The sequence below is a fragment of the Eptesicus fuscus genome, chromosome 16, assembly GCF_027574615.1.
Source record: "Eptesicus fuscus isolate TK198812 chromosome 16, DD_ASM_mEF_20220401, whole genome shotgun sequence".
Lineage (NCBI taxonomy): Eukaryota > Metazoa > Chordata > Mammalia > Chiroptera > Vespertilionidae > Eptesicus > Eptesicus fuscus.
The window spans coordinates 38,332,745-38,354,670 of record NC_072488.1 but is presented as its reverse complement, the minus strand read 5'-3'; the positions used below and the strand labels follow the sequence as shown (position 1 = coordinate 38,354,670).

The following is a 21,926-nucleotide window of genomic DNA, read 5'->3' as shown; positions in this document are numbered from 1 at the left end:
ACACTTAGATAAATCTTGTAGCATTATCTGGGAATAATCGACTTTTGTGTGTAGCTCAGAAAAGCCAGAAACAAGCACAGAACAGCCTTCCTAGGGCATGAAGCCCACTCTAAAGAACACATAAATGGGGCGACGACCACTCTCTGATCAAACCAGCAAGGGCTTTTATTAGTCCTGAGCATTCTTCTAGGGGTGAATTTGCTGGCTGCCTGTTGGCATTGACATCTGGGCCCAGAGTGTCTTGGGATGCATGTGGGACAGTCATAGAGGTCATGCCCATCCCCAGGTGGATTCTTAATCACTAGCGTTTCTTCGTGACTAATGATCACCACAGGGAAAGCAAATGCTTCAGAGGCAGGCTGGCACTCCAGCCCTCTTAGAAAGAGCTTTTGGCTGGCATGCCAGTCCACTGCCTTCCTTGCTGCACACGTTGAGAGCGGCTCCAGGAGTTAGCTGCCTCATCTTCGTAGAGCTCGGCGTGCAAGGAACCGCAACGAGATACTATCTCTTTCCAGATTTCAACCCAAGAGATGACTTTTTGTTTTCAGTGTTAGTTCATACCGTTGTAGAGGTTTTCAGATTGGAGGTGTCCAAGCCGGGTTGGGCTTTTTTGTGGTTTTCTTTTGAACACACGTTCCTTGTGCCCATCCAGAGGAAGAGGGGTGGCACTGGCCCGTGGGGCCGGCTGTTTGACTGGGCCTCTTGAATTCCATTAAATGGAGCACAGACAGCATGTGTCATAAAGGCTGCTTGGGAAGGGTGAAGAGCAAAATTAGTGTGTGTGGGTGGGCATGTGTTCTCATCACATCGCCAAAGAACTGCAGTGTGCAAAACCTGGCAGGAACGTATTCCAAAGAAGTATAAAACGGCCCCTTTTTCTGCTTTGAAAAATGTTTTAAAAAACATCACAAACCCCCATGATGGAAATCTTAGAAAATCCTTGTGATTGTGGGGTGTGTGTGTGTGTGTGTGTGTAAAATAATCTCAAAACTGAGGTTGGAATAGAAGAAATAGAAAGGGAGTAATAAAATATTTTTAGGGATTCTGTCACCTATATTGTAAACATAATGAGCATTCTATTCGAATATACTGGAATGGCAAAGGATTAGGGGGATTTTTGGAGCTAACAATTAGGGGAAAGTCTATTATGCTTAACGTGGCTTCTGTTCTTTGAGATGACTTTGTAAGAAAAGCCATTTTTATCTCAGTAAAACCCTCCACAAAGGAAATGCTTGTGTTTTTTATATATGCAATTTGTCTGGTATCTCAAGGAACAGAGCATAAGCCACATTTACATTTATATTTAAAGCACAAGATCTCCCTTTTATAGTTACCTTGAGATCTTGCAAATTTGTTAATTGTTTCTCATAGTGTAGAAGAATATTTCTTAGATTAAGGGAGAGGTGTGTGTGTGTGTGTGTGTGTGTGTGTGTGTGTGTGTGTGTGTTTTAATGTTTATTTCTTTCGGACTACAGAAATATTATTTTGCCAAAGCCCAAAATTTCTGAATTTGGGTCCTTCTTGAGTATACCCATTTCAAGTGGCCCTTTTTTGTTTCTCATATTGTCTTTTTTGTGTGTGGCCAAGTAGATGCAATTCTACTACACATAACATAAAATGTGCCATCTTAACTATTTCTGAGTGTTACAGTAAATTATTAGTGCTCACTACATGCATGCAACAGAACTCTAGAACCTTTTCATCTTGCAAAACTGCAACTCCAGATGCATGAAACAACTCCCCATATCTCCCTCTCCCCAGCCCTTCACAGCCACCATTCTACTTTCTGTTTCTATGAGTTTGATTACTTTAGAGAGCAGAATTTAGACATGGAATCATGCAGTATTTGTCTTTTTTGTGACTGGCTTATTTCACTTAGCATAATGCCCTCAAGGTTTCATCCATGTTGCAGCCTACGACAGGATTTCTTTTTCTTTTTTAAGCTGAAAAATATCCTGTTACATGTATTTTCTTTATCCATTCATCCTTTGATGGACATTTAGGCTGTTTCCATCTCTCGACTGTTGTGAATAATGCTACAGTGAACATGGATGTGAAATGAATGCCTTTTGAGATAAGACTTGACTTTCAAAAAATGTCAGGGTTCATTCTCTATATGCAGCCACACAAGAAAAGGTGCCATCGTGTCATAACACCTTGTGTTTATCTAGCCTTTTTGGTTTACACAAGAGCTTCCCTAGACCAAGTTGCTCAGCGCAGGAAATGGCTGGGTGTGTAGCCATGTGCGGTCCGGGATGGCGTATTTACGGTGCCTTCAGGGGTTGTGACCTTCTTGCAGGTGAGCTTAGTCCTGAGAGGTGGCTGAAGCACACCAAGCGGGAAATGAGCTGGGGTACTTCCTCTTGACCAAACATTAAGGCGGGGCTTTTTTATTCTTTCTTCTGATGCTAGTTGGCAGCCCACAGTGACAGCATGGCTTCAGGGTAGTGTAATTGCATCTGTTTGGCCATTCAGCCTGCCACCTGGTCAGTAAAGCTCCCTGGTGGGAGAAGTTGGCCGCGGCTACTCGGTTGTCCTGCCTTGGACCGTGGGCAGTGGTCTTAAGCCACCACTGAACGCATGGCCTAAAAGATCGATTGGACTTCCTGGCGTGAGCATGTTGGTGATGGGCAGGAAGGCCCAAACTCAGCAGCTTAGCCTCCAGGGGTCTCAATTATCTGTGCACCCCAAGCGTCTCGAAATCAGGCGGCTTCTAGCCCATCCACAGGCTGGTAGACTTAGTTAGGTGTAGGGATAGCTCTTCCCCAGAGGCTGTCTTTGAAATCAATCTAGAATATTCTCCTACAAGGGAAGCTATTTTAAGAATATTATGTTAAACTGCGGGCAAACTTAATAGCTAGTCGGCCTACACATTCTCCTGACTGCCCAGCTCTTTTATGGCAGGAAAGTCACTTAATGGAAGCACGTGCCCCAAGTGGATGGCTCTGTTGTGTAATAACTCAGAAGGAAATGGCCCTCGTAGGTCAAATCCTGTTCCTCTCCGTAGTCAAGCACTGGTCAAGAAGGCACTGCTGCCTGAGTATCCTGTGAGCCTGAAGCTTGCCTTGTTCCTGCCCTTCTAATTGCTCGCCAGCCGTCATCGCCGCCATCAAGGCAAAGAACAGTTGTCCCAGTGACGCTTGGGATTCCTAATCAATAGTGTTGATTCGGATACCAGAGCTGTAATTTAGCGCTTTCCTTTTGGTTTGACTGCTGCTTACTTAGGTGTAAAGACTTCTCAATCTTAGTAGTAGATGATCATCAGGTTGGCTCTTTTCAGAGCTTTTCAAGATCCAGTGGTATGGAATTCCAGGGTGCCCCAAATGAAGTCTAAACCAGGAGTTTAAGAATTCTTCCTTGCTTGCCCTTTCTCCCCCACCCCACACCCAGGTGGGGAAAACTCTTGGCCAGAGCTTAATAGAAGGGGCCATTCCCACTGGAGGGGGAGGGAGAGGTTTCTCTCTCTTAAGGAGACTCTCAGTGGGCAGTAAAAACCATTTGGGAATAGAACTGTGATTCAAGCATTTTAGGAATTGATTGGACTTTCCTGCTGCTCACCAGTTTGTTTTTCCTGTGGAGAAAATACATTCCAATTTCAAACAACTGGTTTACAAGAAAACTTTTGTGCCCGAACTCGTTTGTGTCATGGAAGCATCCTGGACCCGACGTGAAACTAGAAGTGCACAGAGTTGCTTTATCAAAGTGTCTCTCCCCATTTTTTAAATTAAGCAAATGCGTCCTTACCTTTTGCTACTGGAACAGCTGTCTTGAGTCGATTGATAGAGCATATAGGTGAACTATTAGGGAGAAAGGAGGCAGATCCCGCTTCTCTTCTTTGCCCATAAACAAGAGGCATTTGTCCCATAAACATGTCTTGAGGATTTTCTTCTACGTATCGCTGGAGAGAATCTCACATTTGTGGGCGTATAAACCCAGTTAGAGAGCGAAGTTGTACCTATTTGACTCAAAGGATCTTATTAAACTCAATTTTCAGCCTTTTCCTGTTTTTTTTTTTGTGTGTGTGTGTTTTTTTCTAAAACACTTTGATAGACTAGCTTCACTCCTGGGAACTTTATAATTGCGTAACAACACTTGCACTGAGAGAACATATCTGTTAGTTTGTCATGGTTTCAGGTCTTTGTGGTTTCAGGGGTTTTTTCAATTCAGAAGATATTTTCGGTTACCATTTTACTGCTGAAAGTTTTTGATCTGCTTTTGTAGAATATCTGTGTGGCTTCAGTTTGCTGATTCCTCTGGCACAGCTAAAGGGCTTTAAGGAGATGTTTTTTAATGTGTGTGTTTAATACAATTTTTTTTAAAAGGACCTTAAAGGTCATTTAGCCCCTACCCCTCGTTTTACGTATGAAGAAACTGAGGCTGACGAGCAGAGTTCGGGGGTGCCTCACCCAGGAGTGAGAAGGAGATGTGCTATAGAGGTTAAGTCTGCTGGCTTATGGCACAACTTACACTGATGGTTCCAAATGAGGATTGCCTCAGTCCGTGGGAAACTTTGCCAAGCTGAGCAGGTCCCACTTTTTTTTTTTTTTTTCTTTTTCATATGGTTGTGTCATTAGTGATACCTCTTCATTTCTCCTTATGACTTCTTTGACAGTCAGTTGCCTATCCAGTAAATTTTAAGGGACTAATGAGAATAACTTCTCTTATATCCTCTAAGTCTGTGACGGGGGAATCTTTTTTTCTGCCAAGGGCCATTTGGATATTTATAACATCATTCGTGGGCCATACAAAATTGTCAACTTAAAAATCAGCCTGCTCTATTTGGCCAAACATTTAATTAACTCACCCCTAATGCCTTGGCAGGCCCAGACCCAATGATTTCTCAGGCCTTACATGGCCCTCGGACCGGGTGTTCCCCACCCCTGCTCTAGACCAACTCGCTTGGATATTGGGACCTTGGCCACAACACGGGACCCCTTTAAGACAAAGTGCCAGGGGAGAGGGGTGGTTTACAGAGAGGAGCGCTTAGTCCTTTTCCTGTTCCAATGCCAGTGACCTTGGACAAGTCCCTGCTCCAGCGTGGATTGTAACGTTTTCATCTAAGCGAGGGGTCTAGGGTACATGGTTTCTACGATTCTTTCTGGCATAAAAAGTGTGTATCGAAACGTGTTTGGATGGCTCTTCACCGTCCTAACTGAAGACCTAAAGTCTACCTGTAGGCCCAGCTCTACTCCAGTCTCTACCTGGTAGGTGAAGAGATCCAGAATTCTTCAGGGAGAACAAATGCTTTATTTGTTTCTTAGTGGTAGGCTTTTCATCTCTGATGAGGGAGGTCGAAGAAAGGGAACTAAATCCCCTTTGGTAATTCCTGCCATTCACCTCTGTTGGAATATAGGCAGGGAGGCGGGCAGTGCATGCTGCCTCTCCTCCCTGTGGGCTAAACTGTCACCTCCGTTTGTTTGAGAACAGGTCTTATTAAGGACTGGCTTGTAAAGGATTTTGTAGGTTTAGAATTTGGTATTAAGTAGTTTGGTAATTTCCTGCCCTTGTGACCATGGTTTGCTTTGGGGATTGGGAGGGATGGCAGGTGGCAGGCAGGTAAAAATGTGGGAGGCGTGTCCTGGATCGAGTGAGGAGAAATAATTGGACTGAATTTCCAGTACCATTATCAGCATCTTCTAAAGTTTACTGTTAAATCTTCATTCAGAGTGTCGCACTATAGAAAAAGTCTTCCGTTTTTGTTTTTTTTCAACAAAGCATTTTGCCGAAAGGCGTGCACCGTCAACCCTCACCAGCTCCTGTCTGCTGCCAGCATTTTGCTCTTATTGCTTAATCCACAGGACTTACCCCCCTATCTATCCCTCTCTCCATCCAAGTCACCTCGTCGCTTTTTTATGCATCGCACAGTACGTTACAGACATCCGTATGCTTCTCCTCAACGTTTCAGCATGTGGATCATTCAGGAAGCTCTTCCTTTGTTTTCTCCGATTCAATGAGAAAAGAGGAGATTCTGAGAAAGTCAGGCACAGCATTCAAGGGCAGCAATTTAAAGACCCCAGTTAGAGATTATTAACTTTAAACCAACCCCCTTGGTCTTTATGCGTTGTTGAAGTACCCATTTTTCTATTACATGTATACTTTAATGTGGTGAGAGTTAATTTTGTTCAGTAATTTAGTAAATGTGTTCAGTGATTTCTGTCAGCTGATCTTCGGGTGTTTAAACGTGGATTGTAAGTGCCATCTTTGGAAGGGTGTGTGAAAACAGGGAAACCTGCTTCCGGAGTAAAAAGTGGGAGAAGAAGACGGGGCTCGATCTCCAGGGATGAGTTATTTTATGTAAGTTGGTAATCCTTCGATCCTGATTATGAACTCCACTGAACTGTAGGCTCAGCAGAGCAGCAGACAATAAAGGCAAAATTGTAAACCCGGGTTTCAGACTTGGGCCCCTCCCCTCCCCGTCTCCCAGTCCCCTCTTCACACCATGCTGTCACCCTTTGGGACAGAACATTTTACTCTTTAAGATGTAGATTCATTCTGTTTTGGTTTGAATAAAATTTTCATTTTTTTTAAAAAAAGTAGTTTGCTCATGTTCAGGTTGCCTGTGTTTGGGGTGATTTTGGTCAAAACTCAGAAGTATCCTAAAAATGCCTTGAGTGTTAATGAAGTGTTGTAGTAAAATCTTTCCATTATTTCCTAAAATGTTTTAGCTGTTCTTAAAATTCCCATGTTACCATTTAGAGAATTTGTGTATAATACTATGATAAAACTCATGATCTAATGCAGAGAATCATTTGCTGTTGAGTTTTAAAAAGTAATCTTTTTCCAAAAAAAAAAAAGTTTTTAACTTGGTTGAGTTCGTGGAATTGTAATTTTTTTTTGTTTGTTTATTTTAAAATTGTATTATATTTACTTTTTTGCCGAAACCGGTTTGGCTCAGTGGATAGAGCATCGGCCTGCGGACTCAGGGGTCCCGGGTTCGATTCCGGTCAAGGGCATGTACCTTGGTTGCGGGCATATCCCCAGTAGGGGGTGTGCAGGAGGCAGCTGATCGATGGTTCTCCCTCATCGATGTTTCTGGCTCTCTGTCCCTCTCTCTTCCTCTCTGTAAAAAAATCAATAAAATAAATTTTTAAAAAAAACACACAAATAAAATTGTATTATATTTACTTTTTTGTTGTTGGAGGGCAGTATGAGCTAGTTTAATTTTCTGGATCCAGTGTTTTAAACTAAAAAATAACTTAAAATGTATACCACAGCCTACTGCTGAAGAACTTGCCCACTGTATAGGCACTTGCTACATGAGGGCACAGAGGTCCCAAGTGGTTGAGCGGGAAACCGACCTAGGACTTAAGGGGTATGCGGCCAGGAACCTCTAGTTCCCCGGACCCTCGGGGTGGGTAAATTAGGATTTCTGCTGTTAATAGAAATTAGAGCAAATGGTTTTCAAATTTCAAGAAAAAAATGATTTGTTCTTCACTGATCGTGCATCCCCGGCAATAAACTTCAGGCCTGCCCTGCCCCAGCTCTCCAGGCGCGACCTCAGCGGGGCCTTCTCCTCCCAGCTGGTACATTACTCACCTCAAGAGGTTCTTGCTCAGGAAAGTTACGTTGACACGGGACATTTGCCAACGAGCCATTAAAACAAAATCTGTCCTAGACGCAACTTCTAAAACGGCCTGTGCAGGTGCTGAAGCTAAGATTTACTTCAGCGGATGGTTGGTTCATTGTCCCGGTCTAAAACGACCCCGGGTTATGGTTTGGGGTTGGACATTAGCAGAGCAACCCTAATGCCTTTATCTTCCTTGTGCCCCAGCTCTAAGTGACCCGTCATCATGGGTATTATATATTTAGTATTCTTGTGGTTTCTGAATTTAAGTGCTGAATTTAAATGTCGGTAGGAAAAGCATTGCTGCTGTTGTAAACCATCGCTTCGTCCTTAAGACGTTGGATATAATTAAGTAAATAAAATCGAAAGATTTTTATAAAAAGGTATTTACAAAAGAGAAAAGGACTGAGAACCATATATAAGTAAAAGCCAGTTGAACCATTTCATTTCCTGTGGAGGATTTATGCTTGTTCACAATACAGTAGGGGACGTGCAGGAGGCAGCCGATCGATGATTCTCATCATTGATGTTTCTGTCTATCTCCCTTCCTCTCTGAAATCAATATATATATTCTTTACATATTTAAAAAGGAAAAAGCTTACAAGTTTCACTTCCACTCTCAGCCTTCGTTCCTTTATGTCTTCGCTTCATTTCCTTTCTCTGGCCCTTAAGGGTAGCAGGACTCAGCAGCAAAGAAAGGGGGACCCGAGTGGTGAGCAGCACCCTGCCCAGGGCCCTCCACTTGGGACAGCCCCAAAGAGCATCCGTTCCCAAAGACGCGTACCGGGCGGCGGCTTGGCCCCACGCGAGAGAGAATGTGCCGGAATACTCAGTACACCGGCACTGGCTCCTATGGCCTGAAAGTGTAAGGTGGCACCTGGGAGATTAAAAAAATGTGTCTGTTTACAGTGCGTTGTAATTGAAAGGAAACTATTAGAGGCACGTATTGTGCTGAATCAGCACTGGATGTTAGGGTCTGGACTTTTATTTAGAATCATAGAATCACTAGCTTATAAAAACAGGAGTTAGCAGTAATTATTCTAACAGGATATTTTTGTGTTTAAAATTTCAATAGGAAAAATAAAAAATACCAGAGGCCACGTCTAAAGAACGATCACTTGCCGGGCTTGGTTCTAAAGAATGATTTATAAACTATTACGTTTAATAATCATGCCTGTTTCAAACACCAGTCGTGTTGGCAGTGCCTTTCACAATAATGGAGGAAGCAGCCCTTTCTCTGTGCCCTAGACAGTGTGTGTGGGTGAGGGGGTCTATTTATATGCCCCAGGGTAGCTAGGTAGCATCAACAACAAAGATGCGGAATTAAGTGTGGCATGCGAGGATGAGAATGGGCATGCCCCCTACTTCCCCCGCTGGGTGAGGGTAGAATTTGGACCCCGAAGGCTCTAGTGACCTGCAGTGCTACAGAATCTACTGGTTTATGGTGCAAGGCTGAAGTAGGGATTCCTAAAACATTTTCACAGATTCTGAGCCCAGTACATAATAAAGAAACCTATTCATACCCCCTCTGGGGCTCCTACAATATAAGCAGGACCTCTGACTTTCAGCCTGATTGATTCCTGGGTGAAGCTTACATCCCTAGCCATTGCAAGGCAAACAGCCACAACCACCACCACCTTTTGGGTACCATCTATAATAATAAAAGCGTAATATGCTAATTAGACCAGACGTCCTTCCGGATGAAGCCAGGGCCGGAGGGAAGCCGGTGCGGGCAGCTGGGGGAAGGAAGGCCTACTCTTGCATGAATTTCATGCATTGGGCCTCTAGTGTTATATATTGGGGTTCTTTTCCTAGAAACTCGTTAACCATTTTAAAATTACCTAAATTATGAAGATAGAACATACAAAAGCTCTGTTGTAATCCTCTGGGAGAATTACTCTGCGTGGGCAAGATGAACTGCGGCATCTCAGAAAAGCAGGGCACGATGGAGGTTGGACTGCCGAGCCTGCTGTCCTCTCTCCGTAGGTCTGGTCACTACCTGAGCGCCTTGGCACCGTGAGGTCAGAGTCATGTTTTTTCCCCCTCCCAGATACAGGGTAGGGCAGTTTCCAAGCCAACTTTCCGTCCAGTGTACTTCATGGCTGACTTCACGGATGTTACGTTACTGTGGGGAAGCCTTTTTCTTACATGATCTTAGCCCACTTTTGAGCTTCCCCCACTCTGATATTAGGCAAACCAGTTCTCTTTATGAAGCAAACTGACGTTCAGAAACTGTCTCTGCTTCATAGTGCCTGCTCGTCAGCATCCGAGAGAGCTGGTCCTCTGCAGAAGCGGGCTTCTCCTGCCATCGTTCTCTGTAACGCCGCAGCCCGTACAAGCCCCCACACATTTGGTAGGCATTAAGCAGAGCGAGCACATCGTCTACCTTTAGTGGCTCGCACAGAGCTGAAAAGCACGTTCCCACCACGCACGAAACTATGTATATAAAAGCCTAGTGACCAGACGGCGAATAACTGGTTGCTATGACACGCACACTATGACACCAACTGGCCCGATCTGGCCCCGATCCCGCGCGCCGCCCCCCCAATCTCCTGCGGCCCCTCCCCTGGCCAGCCCCGCCCCCGATGCCACCCCCCCTGCCCCAATCGGGGGTGGGGTCTCTGGCCAACCACCCATGGCCCCCTCCCCCTGGCCGGCCCACCTCCCAGGGCCCCTCCCCCCAGGTCACCCTCCCCCCCACCAATAGGCCTCGATCGCCGGCCAGGCCAAGGGACCCCACCCCTGCACGAATTTGTGCACCAGGCCTCTAGTATTATGTATAATTTTCCTTGCCTGTAAACTTCAGAGAATATAAATTTCTAAAACTGGGGCAGTCAACTTAAAAAAAAATTAAGTAGTTGATGCTTAATAATAAAACAGTCACTCACAGAACCACCACTCGCTTAAGTAGAATATGACCAATATCTTTGACTTCTCAACACACTTGATTCTGCTGAAATAGTTTGTTGATTCTTTTTTTTTAAGATAGCTAGACATATATATTTCATATACACATATATTTTATACATATTCTATTTTATATATACTCTAGAGGCCTGGTGCACGACATTCGTGCACGGGGGGGGGGGGGGCGGATCCCCCTCAGCCCGGCCTGCATCCTCTCGCAGTCCGGGTCCCCTTGGGATCGGGCCTAAGCGGGCAGTCAGACATCCCTCTCACAGTCTGGGACCCCTCGCTCCTTACTGCCCACCTGCAGCAAAAGCAGGAGAGGCTCCCGCCACCACTGCTGCACTCGCCAGCCATGAGCCCGGCTTCTGGCTGAGCGGTGCTCCCCCTGTGGGAGCACACTGACCACCAGGGGGCAGCTCCTACGTTGAGTGCCCCTTGGTGGTCAGAGCGCATCATGGCAGCCGGTTGTTCCACCGTTCAGTTGATTTGCATATTAGGATTTTATTATATAGGATATGTGATTCGATGAAATCAAAGAGCCTTTAGAAATCTATAGACACAGGAAGATGGGGTAGACAGGGTGTGAGTACAATAAACTGTGCGCCTGGCTCCCCTGGTGGACTTGGGGTTCTTGTGGCTCAGTGGGCAGCTGGGGGGAAGAGGGAGCATGGATCTTAGCTAATCCTTCTCAAGGTGTGGTGAAGTGGGGAAGGGTAGAAAAGAGGGCTGGGAGGAAATTAATGTTTAGCGTAATGTGGAGATAAAGATCCTTGTAATGAGATAAGGGCTGGCTGAGGAGGGGTCTGGGAAGTATTTATGGGGGATGTAAGAGTTCTAGTCTCCACCCCTGAGCCGGGGAGGGGAGGAGCAGAGGACTGCTCACAGATGGCAGATGGGATGATTTTTCTCTGTGGGTGCGCCTGAGATTGGGCTGCAGCTCGGCCTTCAGGGTTCTGACTTGCACTGATAATTGCCCCAGGTCCGTTTTGGATTTTCTCCTGTTGTCAAGGGCCTGACAGCCTCCCTGCCACTCCACTCTCCGGCAGCTGAAAAAGGCAGTCCGTGGCCAGGGGCCTGTTTTAATCATCAGAGTCAGCCTTTCAGCAAAAATAATCATGTTGGCTACAACTTCTCTGTATCAGACACTTGACCTCTATCACTGCTTTTAACCCTCTGCACTTCCCAGCAGGATAGATCCATAGATCCATTTCTCTCTCTCTCTCTCTCTCTCTCTCTCTCTCTCTCTCTCTCTCTCTCTCTCTCTCTCTCTCTCTCTCTCTCTCTCTCTCTCTCCAAATAAGAAAACTGAAGCTCAAAAAGAGGCTCAGCTACTGAGGTCAAGGCACTGCTGACCTGTCTGGCTTTCAACATTATTTACAGACCGTTGCCTCAGCACCATTTCCTACAATTCCTTTGTTTACTTCTGTAACGTGGCCCATACAGGGCCTGCTTTTAATCTAGGGAGAACTTAGAACATTAAGGGCTGAGATCCAAACCTTGCCTTGCCACTGTAGAATCAGCACTCCCCCCACCCCCCAAAAAAATCTAGCTTTGAAATTGTTCTTTCTGCCTTAGGATAGCACCTACCTCTTCTGTATATTGCGCGATCACAGAACAACTCCTGTTTTTACAAATAAAGTCACACATGGCAACACAAAACTTTTTCCTTAAAGAAACCACATTTAAATGGCAGATCTCCAGTCCAATTTGTAAGCATCAATTTTACTCAAAATGCATCTAAAGCAGTGGTTCCCAATGTGGAGCACATGCCCCACGGAGGGGGGGGGGCAATTTGATTTTTAAGGGGGGCAATTCGAGAATGAGTTATTAACGGAATTTTTTGCATTTCCTATGGTTCTAGGGGCCTCATATACAGTATCTATATATATAAAAGCCTAATATGCAATGTGTTCCCTCAGGAGTTCGACCAACCGGGAGTTCGATCACTCGCTATGATGTGCGCTGACCACCAGGGGGCGGCGCGGAACGAAGGAAGGCCCAGGCTGGCAGGGGAAGGGCGGCCCCAGCCATCAGCCACTAGGGACCCTGTCCATGCACGAATTTTGTGCACTGGGCCTCTAGTATGAATATATGTCGTGACATATTTATGCATATCAGTTCTCTATAATGTGTTTTGAAAATTTACTTGCCATTTTTTCATATCACTTCATATTATTATTATTTTTTAACAATTTCTTAGTGATTTCTTCCTTAGTACCTCAACTGTCCTTTCATTCTTTTATTTTTCTTTCATGGATGCCATGTTCTTTGGAAGCTTGTTTAGACTAGGTTAATGGTCTCTTAGGTTTCCTCCACATAAACAGGAGTTCACTTTTTGAATAATAAGAAGCATATGTCACGGAGGGGGCACCAGGATTTTAGAGATGTCTTGGTGGGGCATGGCCAAAAAAAGGTTGGGAACCACTGATCTAAAGAGTATGGTGTTGTTTGGATGGCGGGAGTCAAACACCATTTGTAATGATGTTGATTCTGTGGGGCAGTTTAGCTCAAATTCAGACACTAGGGCTCCATTCGGCTGGTGTCTGGACCCACGTCTGGGACATCACCAGGCCCTAAATCAGTTACACCAGTTTAGCAGTTGAAACTTTCAGGAGCATTTTTTGTTGTTGTTATTTTTGTCAAAAGTTATTTTGTAAGATTTCTGAGGCACGCTAGCAGCATTCTCCTTGTGCACGTTACAACACTAACCTACCTTTGCCCTTCCTGCGCCCCTCCTCCCCCCAGCCACCCCCACATCTGGTTTAAACATGTTGTTTAATTCTTTCCAGAAAGAGGGGGAGGGAAGGTGGGAAGGGAGTTTTCCTCCCCTATTCCTTTTGGTAGCCGAGTTCATTGTCGTGTCTTCTGGGTGGGGTGAGATGCCTGAGTAACGTAAATACACCACAACTAGGAAGCAGCTGGCACGCAGCCATGCAGCTGGATTATCCAGACAGCCTTCGCAGCTTTTAGTGTAACACTTTATCCCCCACCTCGTTTTAAATAGCCAGATGCCTCGGTTAATGCCGGCTATCGGAGATGTTACCGGAGAAGACGGGAGTGGGGGGTGGACTCCTGTCCCCCCAGCCCCATCCCAGGCAGCCCCTCACAGAGAAGGCGCCTGCCCTCAGGAAGGGGCGTGAGATGAATCAAGGCAGGACGGAGGATGCTGCAGATCCAAAAGCAAACGCCAGAATCAGCCCCTGTGGTCTGGACGCCAAGGGTTGGGGCGTTTTTAAAAACCTCTCATAAATGAATACTTCTTGGAAATAAGTCTGTGACACTAGCGTAAGTAATACAGACTTCCTTTTTCATACTTAATTCACTCGAAAGGAGACCAGGACACAGCTGCAACACCAAAACAGCAAAAGCATGTTTCAGTGAGAGGTGTGTGGTGTTTCAGTTACTCGCCTTGGCCTTTCCCGTCAGGATGAACCCACAGTGCACGCACCGGAGGTTTGAAAAGCGGGGTTTCATACCACAGCATTTACACAGCCGGGAACCCCTTCCTCTTTCTAGAAAAGATGGGGTATTGAGGGGAAAAAAGATCTTCTCAAGATGCTTGTATGCAACTAGTCTAAACAAATGTTATAAAATGTTCTTAATCTCTATGATCTAAAGGAATATGCACGTTGGATCCTAAAATAGATTAATGATGAAAACCATGTGATTTTTTTTAAAATCAGTTTTCCTATTTATTTGTTTGTTTGTTTATTTTTAAATACATTTTTATCGATTTCAGAGAGGAAGGGAGGAGAGAGAGATAGAAACATAAATGATGAGAGAGAATCATTGATCAGCTGCCTCCTGCACGCCCCCCACTGGGGACCGAGCCCACAACCCAGGCAGGTGAGCTTGACCGGAATCTAACCTGGGACTCTTCAGTCAGCAGGCCGACGCTCCATCCACTGAGCCAAACCAGCCAGGGCCAGTTTTCCTGTTTATTGAAAAGGAAATTTTTACCCGATCCCAATTAACTTATTATGGCTCATAAGCAAAAAGGTATTGAACACTTCGTGTTTTCTCAGGGATTCTGTTAGCTACAACTTATTTTTTTAAGCCTGTTGATAAATATTGTATATTTAACCCAATCACTGTACCACCTACTACATGTAAGACACCATTCTAGGCTCTGGGGATATAGCAATGAACAAAAGGGGCAACGTCCCTGCTCTCAGGGAGTTTACATTCTAGTTGGGGAAGGTGGACAGACAAATAGGGCAGGGGTCGACTTAGCAGCACGTAGAAAGACAAAGCAGGAGAAGATTTAAGAGGAGTGCATGGCCGAAACCAGTTTGGCTCAGTGGATAGAGCGTCGGCCTGCGGACTGAAGGGTCCCAGGTTCGATTCCGGTCAAGGGCATGTACCTTGGTTGCGGGCACATCCCCGGTAGGGGGTGTGCAGGAGGCAGCTGGTCGATGTTTCTCTCTCATCGATGTTTCTAGCTCTCTATCCCACTTCCTTCCTCTCTGTAAAAAATCAAAAAAATAAATTTAAAAAAAATAAAAAAAAAAAGAGTGCACGGTACTATACATAAAGTAGACAGAGAAGTCTTCTGTGATGAAATTAACCTTTAGAATGAACCTCGTTTATGTGTGGGGGGAGAGAGTGAAATGGGGTTTTAAGCATGTGCAAAGGCCCTGAGGTAGGAATGGGCTTCATGGGGAGGACCCTCCAGGACAGTGGGACTAATGTGGAATGAGCAAGGAGGAGAGTGGTAAGATAAAGGCTAGATTTTTTTCGTTTTACTCAGAGTAATATGAAGAAATGTTGGAGGGTTGGTTTGAGTCGCGTGTCATACTCTGAGTCACCTGTCTATTTCTTAGAAAGTTGGGCATGTGTGGAAGTGAGGAGGCCAGTTAGGGGGCTACCTCAGTCGTCTGAGAGGTGGTGACAGCTGGGATCAGGGCAGAGTTGAGGGCGGTAGTCCAATGTGGGTTCTGGATATGTGTCAAAGGGAGAACCTCCTGGATAGGAAGGTGTTGGGACTCACGAGTTCAAGCTGTTGATTGAACTAGATACCCAAGCAGAGAAATCATAGGCAGTTGGTTTTACTGTTCTGAAGCTTAGAGATGAGGTCTGGATAGAAACATGAATTTGGCCACTGTTGGCACATACGTAGACAGTACTGACGTTGCAGCTGTTGACCCTGGCTTGGACCGTGGACGGGTTAGCCAGTTATCAAAGGAGAGGCAGAGAGTAATGGTCCAGAGTCGTAGGCATGCTGGTGGGCACAGGTGCAGGGTCTTTTCCGATCGTGTCTATTTTCTCACTGAAATGAAAGCAAGCTCATCCATCATCTGACAGGGAGGTGGTAGGAGGACACGTGAAGTGATTTTGGGGACGGACTTGGGGAATGTAGCAGGATGCTGGGTGGCACTTCAGGACCCATGGAGGTTAGTGGTTGTGACTTTCACACCAGACCTGTACGTTAAACAGAGTGGGGGGTGTTCCTCTAACCATATTCAGCAGCCTGGGTGGGAGCATGGAGTGAAATAGATGGTGGCATTTCCCCTGAGTTGGGGTTTCGCCAGGCAATTACAATGAGGAGAGAACAAATGTGTTAAGGTTTTGTGCAAAAGAGTGTCATGATAGACCATGGAGCTTAAGTTGGGTAGAGAATCAAGTGAGAGCATAAGGGGGTGGGGAACGGTGTATGTGGGGTGGGGGTGGGGGGTGAGGCTCATAACAGTAGATTGTGGCCCCAGTGGGGGCAGTTACTGAAGTTGAGGGAGTGAGCTTGCAAATTCGGGAGGGGGTGGCTGGAGAGCAGGACAGTTAGAATGAGGTCATGGGAGCTGAACAGCTATTGTTTAAGGTTAAGGCTGCGACTAGGCATGGGTGGGAGAGGTTGGGTGGAAGACCAGGTCATAGGAGCAGAAGAGTTCCAGAAGCTGAGAGGCCAAGAAATGGGAAGGATCCTTGGGGTGAAGAATGAAATTAGAAAGAACCATGACAGGGATCATGGTGGGAGGATGGAGGGACAATGAGTGTCTTCAAGGAATGCGGGGGAGTGACCCCGAGGCCTGTAGGGGTAGTGGGGGCATGGGCAGACTCGGGAGGGGTAGTGGGGGCATGGTCAGACTCGGGAGGGGTAGTGGGGGCATGGTCAGACTCGGGAGGGGTAGTGGGGGCATGGTCAGGCTCAGGAGGGGTAGTGGGGGCATGGGCAGACTCGGGAGCTTCAGAGGAACTGGGGAGAGGGCCACTGGCCTGCACCAGGGGTGAGACAGCAGCCCGGTGTGTGTGGGCCCCAGAGGCTCAGCCCGGAGCACCTGTGCATTTGGGTTAAGAAAGTGAAAGGGTCTTACACAGGTACCCAGAGTAGAGTGGTGGTTGCCAGGGGCTGGGGAGAAGGGAGGATGGGGAGTTCGTGTTTAGTGAGAATGGATTTTTAGTCTGGGGAGATGAAAGAAGTTCTGGAGGTGGGTGATGGGGATGGTTGCAGAACAGTGTGAATGTGCTTAATTTAATGCCATGGAATTGTACACTTAAAATGGTACATTTTACTGTATGTATGTTTTACCACCAAAAAAAAAAGTCTGAGGAAGGGATAAGAAGGTAAGGGTTGGGGTGTTAGACCTTGAGTCTGATGGGCACCGTGGGAAGGGAGCTGGGTCGCAGTGGAGGGTAAGCTCTCTAGGGAACCATGGAATGTAGGTGGCTCTGTCTTTGGGGGGAGTAAGGTGATCAGGGGCGTGGGGCGGAGGGACTGCCCAAAGGGTCTCCCTCGGCTTGCAGACTGCGTGGCCAGGCTCCGCGCCGGCCTGGAAGGCGGAAGGAGGGGGTTCTGTGTTACTCCGCATCTTTGTTTCCCTGGAATCTGGCACAGTGCCTGGCATATAGAAGACGGGGATATATGTTTGAATGAGTAAAAAATGAATTCTTTCCAAAGAAAGAGAGCAGCGAGTGAGATTTAATGGCCTTGCTGAAAATGCAAATAAATTTTCCCGCAAAGTGACGGAAGAATGAAAAGAAGCTAGAGTTGGTCTCTGGAGAAGAAAGAGGATGTTTGGCAATTGTGCAAAAGAACTTAATGTGAAATTGAAATTTAGACTGGAAAAATAGAATCAAGAGGTTACACACGTATAAAGGGCACTTAAATTGAAATATTTCCCACCTATCTGTGATTGTATAGTGAATGTGTGATTTGGAAATGGATTCTCCTAGTGTTATGCTAAATCAGAGGATTATTGGTTTTATAAAATGTTAAACCTTGGCATTATAAACTAAGTTTTAATGGTTGAAACCATAATATCCTTTTAAGTTAATAGATTTGTCTTTACTAATGTATGATACCAAACTATAGAGATCACCTCATTTGTGTGGGGTTTTATTTTTTAATGTTTTTATTGATTTTTTTTAAGAGAGAGAAGGTAGAGGGAGAGAGAGATAGAAACATCAGTGATGAGAGAGAGTCATCGATTGGCTGCCTCCTGCACACCCGCTTCTGGGGATCGAGCCTGAAACCTAGGCATGTGCCCTGACCTGGAATTGAACCCCAATCTCTTGGTTCCTTGGTCGACACTCAACCACTGAGCCACACCAGCCGGGCCAGCTCATTTGTTTTATCATTAGTGTTTACCACCCAGAAATTGGACATACACCTTGAAAAACTCACAAATATTTTTTAGTTTGTGGGTACCTTTTTTTTTTTTTAATGTACATTCATATTGAGTTTAATTAAAGTTTTGGTTTTTCTCTAGAAGTTGAGATGAGCCGCCTTTTCAGGTTGCTGCCAGGCATAGGTTTCCTGTCGATGAGCCCAGCAAATGCTGGCGTCTTGCTTTGTGAAACATGTCCTGCAACTGCCAGACCATTGTCATGCCCCATTCTTCTTGTTGTCGTTTTAGTGACAGCTATATTGTGCGTGTCAAGGCTGTGGTTATGACCAGAGATGACTCCAGCGGGGGATGGTTCCCACAGGAAGGAGGCGGGATCAGTCGCGTGGGGGTCTGTAAGGTCATGCACCCCGAAGGCAATGGACGAAGCGGCTTTCTCATCCATGGTGAACGGCAGAAAGACAAACTGGTAACGGCAGACGGGGAAGGCGGGGGTTAAATCAGCAATGACTGATTTCTTTACCTTAAATCGCAGCCCTCTTCCCGTAGGATATTTCTTCCCTTCTTTCTCTGACTTCAACCTCTTAGGAAAGCTCCCAAAGTTATAAATCTGGAGCTGGTACCAAGTTGCAAAAAACGTAGCCCTGGCTTTCCAGCAAAGTCACTTTTTACACGCACCGTATAATTCGGATGCTCAGAGGCCGTATGTTCGGCAGTCTTGTTTGCATCTTTGATTAATTAAGCTGTCTTTCTGTCACTGTAACAAGATACTCAAAACAGAAGTGGGTTCTTTATTATGAATCAGATTGTAGTGAGCTGTGAAGTCAGACTTTCTTCAAGTGTAGGGTTTTTTTTTAATGGAGCGTGCCATCAAGATTTGGTTGGTTGGTGAAAAGGTGGAAAGAAAAGGTGCCACCTGATATTTGGTTACTTCTAAATAAATGTTTAGCTAAAAGATACGGTAGCTTTAATTCCATAAAGGTAATGAACAAAACATGTTTGGAAAAAGAAAGTAACAAAAAGTGGTATCGCACTTCCATAACAATTCTACGTGCTTAAAAATAGACACTTTGGAGTGTAACCATGACCTCTCAGGGGTGGGCGCATGATTAATCCATTTAGTTGCATGAAGGAACTTGGATGCCCAATTCTATATTACGAAGGAATCTATGATATGAAGGGAAATTGAATGTCTAAAGCTATTTAAAAAAATTTTTTTTATTGATTTCAAAGAGGAAGTGAGAGGGAGAAAAAGATAGAAACATCAATGATGAGAGAGAATATCATTGATCGGCTGCCTCCTGCAAGCACCACCCTGGGGATCAAGCCCACAACCTGGACATGGGCCCTGACCGGGAATCAAACTGTGACCTCCTTCCTGGTTCATAGGTCGATGCTCAACCACTGAGCCACACCGGCCGGGCTAAAGCTATTTGTAATTGGTGGTGTGGACCTGGAAGAACACTGCTCCTATCTGTACTCAGTCATGGAGTATATGCTCAAAAGCCATCAGATGATTCAGAATGTGCCAGATGGTACAGGATCTCAGCAGAGAAAACAGAGACACTGCAGGATATGTCAGTATTACACCTGAAGCCCTCTCCTGGTGGTGTCTGTTGAGTTGATAAGGTTGCTAAGTGTACAAATACAATATTTCACAAACACTTATTGTTTTAAAAGTTATGAAATAGGTAAGACAGAACAATTTGTAAATATTATATATGGATTAACAGAAATGCTGTTTTCACCCTTGATTCATCTCTAAAAATAAAATAAATGAAAATGTGTCTATCTAAGAAATTCCCTCCATGATAGTCGAATAATGAAACAGTCTTATTTATAAGATATTCACAATAAAGGCAGCATAACCACACCATCAATATAAAATAACGACCCTTTACATAGCATTGGACCTGTGCTCGCCCTTCAGTGAGGTTGTATCATTGTGTCCTTGTATCAGCCTGTGTAGTCAGACCTGAAGAAATTAAGATTCAGAAAGACTCCTTGTTCTTGGTGACTCATCTTGGAGTCTGGAACCAGTATTTGCTACTCTGTCACTCTGACCCCAGAACTGAGCCAAAGTCGCCTGTGCACAGCCACCTTTATTTAGCTCTGATGTCGTGTTTTCTCCTCATGCATGTTTTTATTTTCACATAGCCAGAATCCGAACTCATCAACAGTTTCGTATGTCATTGGTTTTGCCCTAACATCATTGTAAGAAACTTTCCATGTTGCTGTTATCAGGTTGATTATTTTTGTTTATTTGACAATCTCCTTAGTGTCAAATATTAAGGTTCTTCCCCCTTGCTCCCTCCCCTAGTATTACCTATCTGCATTTGTAGATACCTACCTGCATTTTCCACATTTTTATTTTCTTGGAATAATTTAAGGGTCACATTTTTATGACCTTTGATTGTTGTGCGAAGAGCTGCGACCATTATGAGAATATCCTTTAACACAACGAGGATCGGATACTTCACATCTTCACCAGTTTGACAGATTATCAGTGGTATCTGATGAGATCAAATGTTTTTCTGTCTGTTAAACAGGGACAATTAAGTTATCTGTTAATGATATTTGATCTATTGGGACCTTTTCTCCTTCATATGTATGAATGCCCTCTTGTATAACAGGGATATTAATCTTCATCCGCCACATTATTGTCTTTTTGTTTTAGTTGATGTTCTTTTTCTACAAAAATTTTGAAAGAAAAGTTTTCCCCCTTTTCCCCTTTTTATTGTTACTACCTTTGTGTTAACAGATTATCTTACCTGAATGGTTATATTAGTTTAGATGTTGTTGTTTTTTTCCTGGTATTTCTGTAGTTTGTCATAGAATATGTCAACCTAAAATGGCCTTTAGCTTGTCTCATCCAACGACGTCATTTTATAAATACATGTATAAACTTGTATCTTACCACTGACATACATAATAAACCTTTGCGGTTTTGTTCAGGGCCCTTGTGTAAAGAACCTCAGTTAAATTCCTGCCGCGTGCTGTAGGGGCCGGTACTATTATGTCCACGTTGTAGCGTGGGAACGCGATGCTCTAAGAAGGGACCCATTTCCTCTGTCTAGGCACACAGCCTTAGCAGAGCCAGCGCTGGGAACCATTTCCTTGTGAAGCCAAAACCTGGTCCCTTCTCACTAACTCCGCACAGCAACAGGGCAGTCCTGCTTGCGGGCCAGCTTCCATTGTGAAAGGATTGTGTGCCTCATCCTCTCCCCAATCATGTGTCTCCATCCCTCCGTCCCCTTCCTGACCCTCTGCATTCTGACTCTACACTTCTGGACTTTTATATCCACTGGTGTTTAAATCACACACCCACTTCATCCCTCACCTTACCTATGTCACACTCCAGGAAATTCTGGACTTCTATACTCGGTGGTACTTGACTCCCTCCCTCTGCCCTGTCCCACAACACACACACACACACACACACACACACACACACACACACCACCACCACCACCACCACCACCACCACCTCCACCCCTTAGAGATATGGTGACTCTTCTTTTGGCCTCCAAGCTTCCGTAAGCAGCACTCCCACCCACTGGAGAGTATGAGTCCCTGTGGGAACCCTGCAGAGGGTGGGTTGTTGAAGAACCGCCCTCCCCCCCACCCCTAAATGGTGGGATTTCGAGGAAAGAGTGGAGACCATTTTTGGAATAGAGTGGATGGATGGTATCAGAGTCCCCAGTAGTCCAGCTAGGACAGGAAGTGCTTTTTCTGACAGAAACCGTGTTGTCGATAGTTTTTCCAACATAGTGCAATTCTAAAATGCAAAACCCTGGTTTTTTGTTGTTGTTGAATGACATGCTGAGGCCTGTGAGCTCAGCTGCCACTGTTTCTGTGGAAAGCCTGGGTTCCAGACATCCGTTCACACGGTG

General features: G+C 45.2%; 1 protein-coding gene across 3 annotated transcripts in view; it reads left to right on the top strand.

Moving 5' to 3' along the window:
* The window catches only part of SPRED2 (sprouty related EVH1 domain containing 2), a 197,551-nt gene that overhangs the window by 151,399 nt on the left and 24,226 nt on the right, over window positions 1-21,926 (top strand). For 2 of the 3 annotated variants that reach the window (XM_054728138.1, XM_054728137.1), the window contains one exon: window positions 18,325-18,502. The exons of the other annotated variant lie outside the window; for it this stretch is intronic. In XM_054728138.1, coding sequence (XP_054584113.1) covers window positions 18,359-18,502 — 144 coding nt within the window. In that variant the 5' untranslated portion in view covers window positions 18,325-18,358. The remainder of the gene's footprint in view (window positions 1-18,324; window positions 18,503-21,926) is intronic. 3 annotated transcript variants of the gene reach the window in all.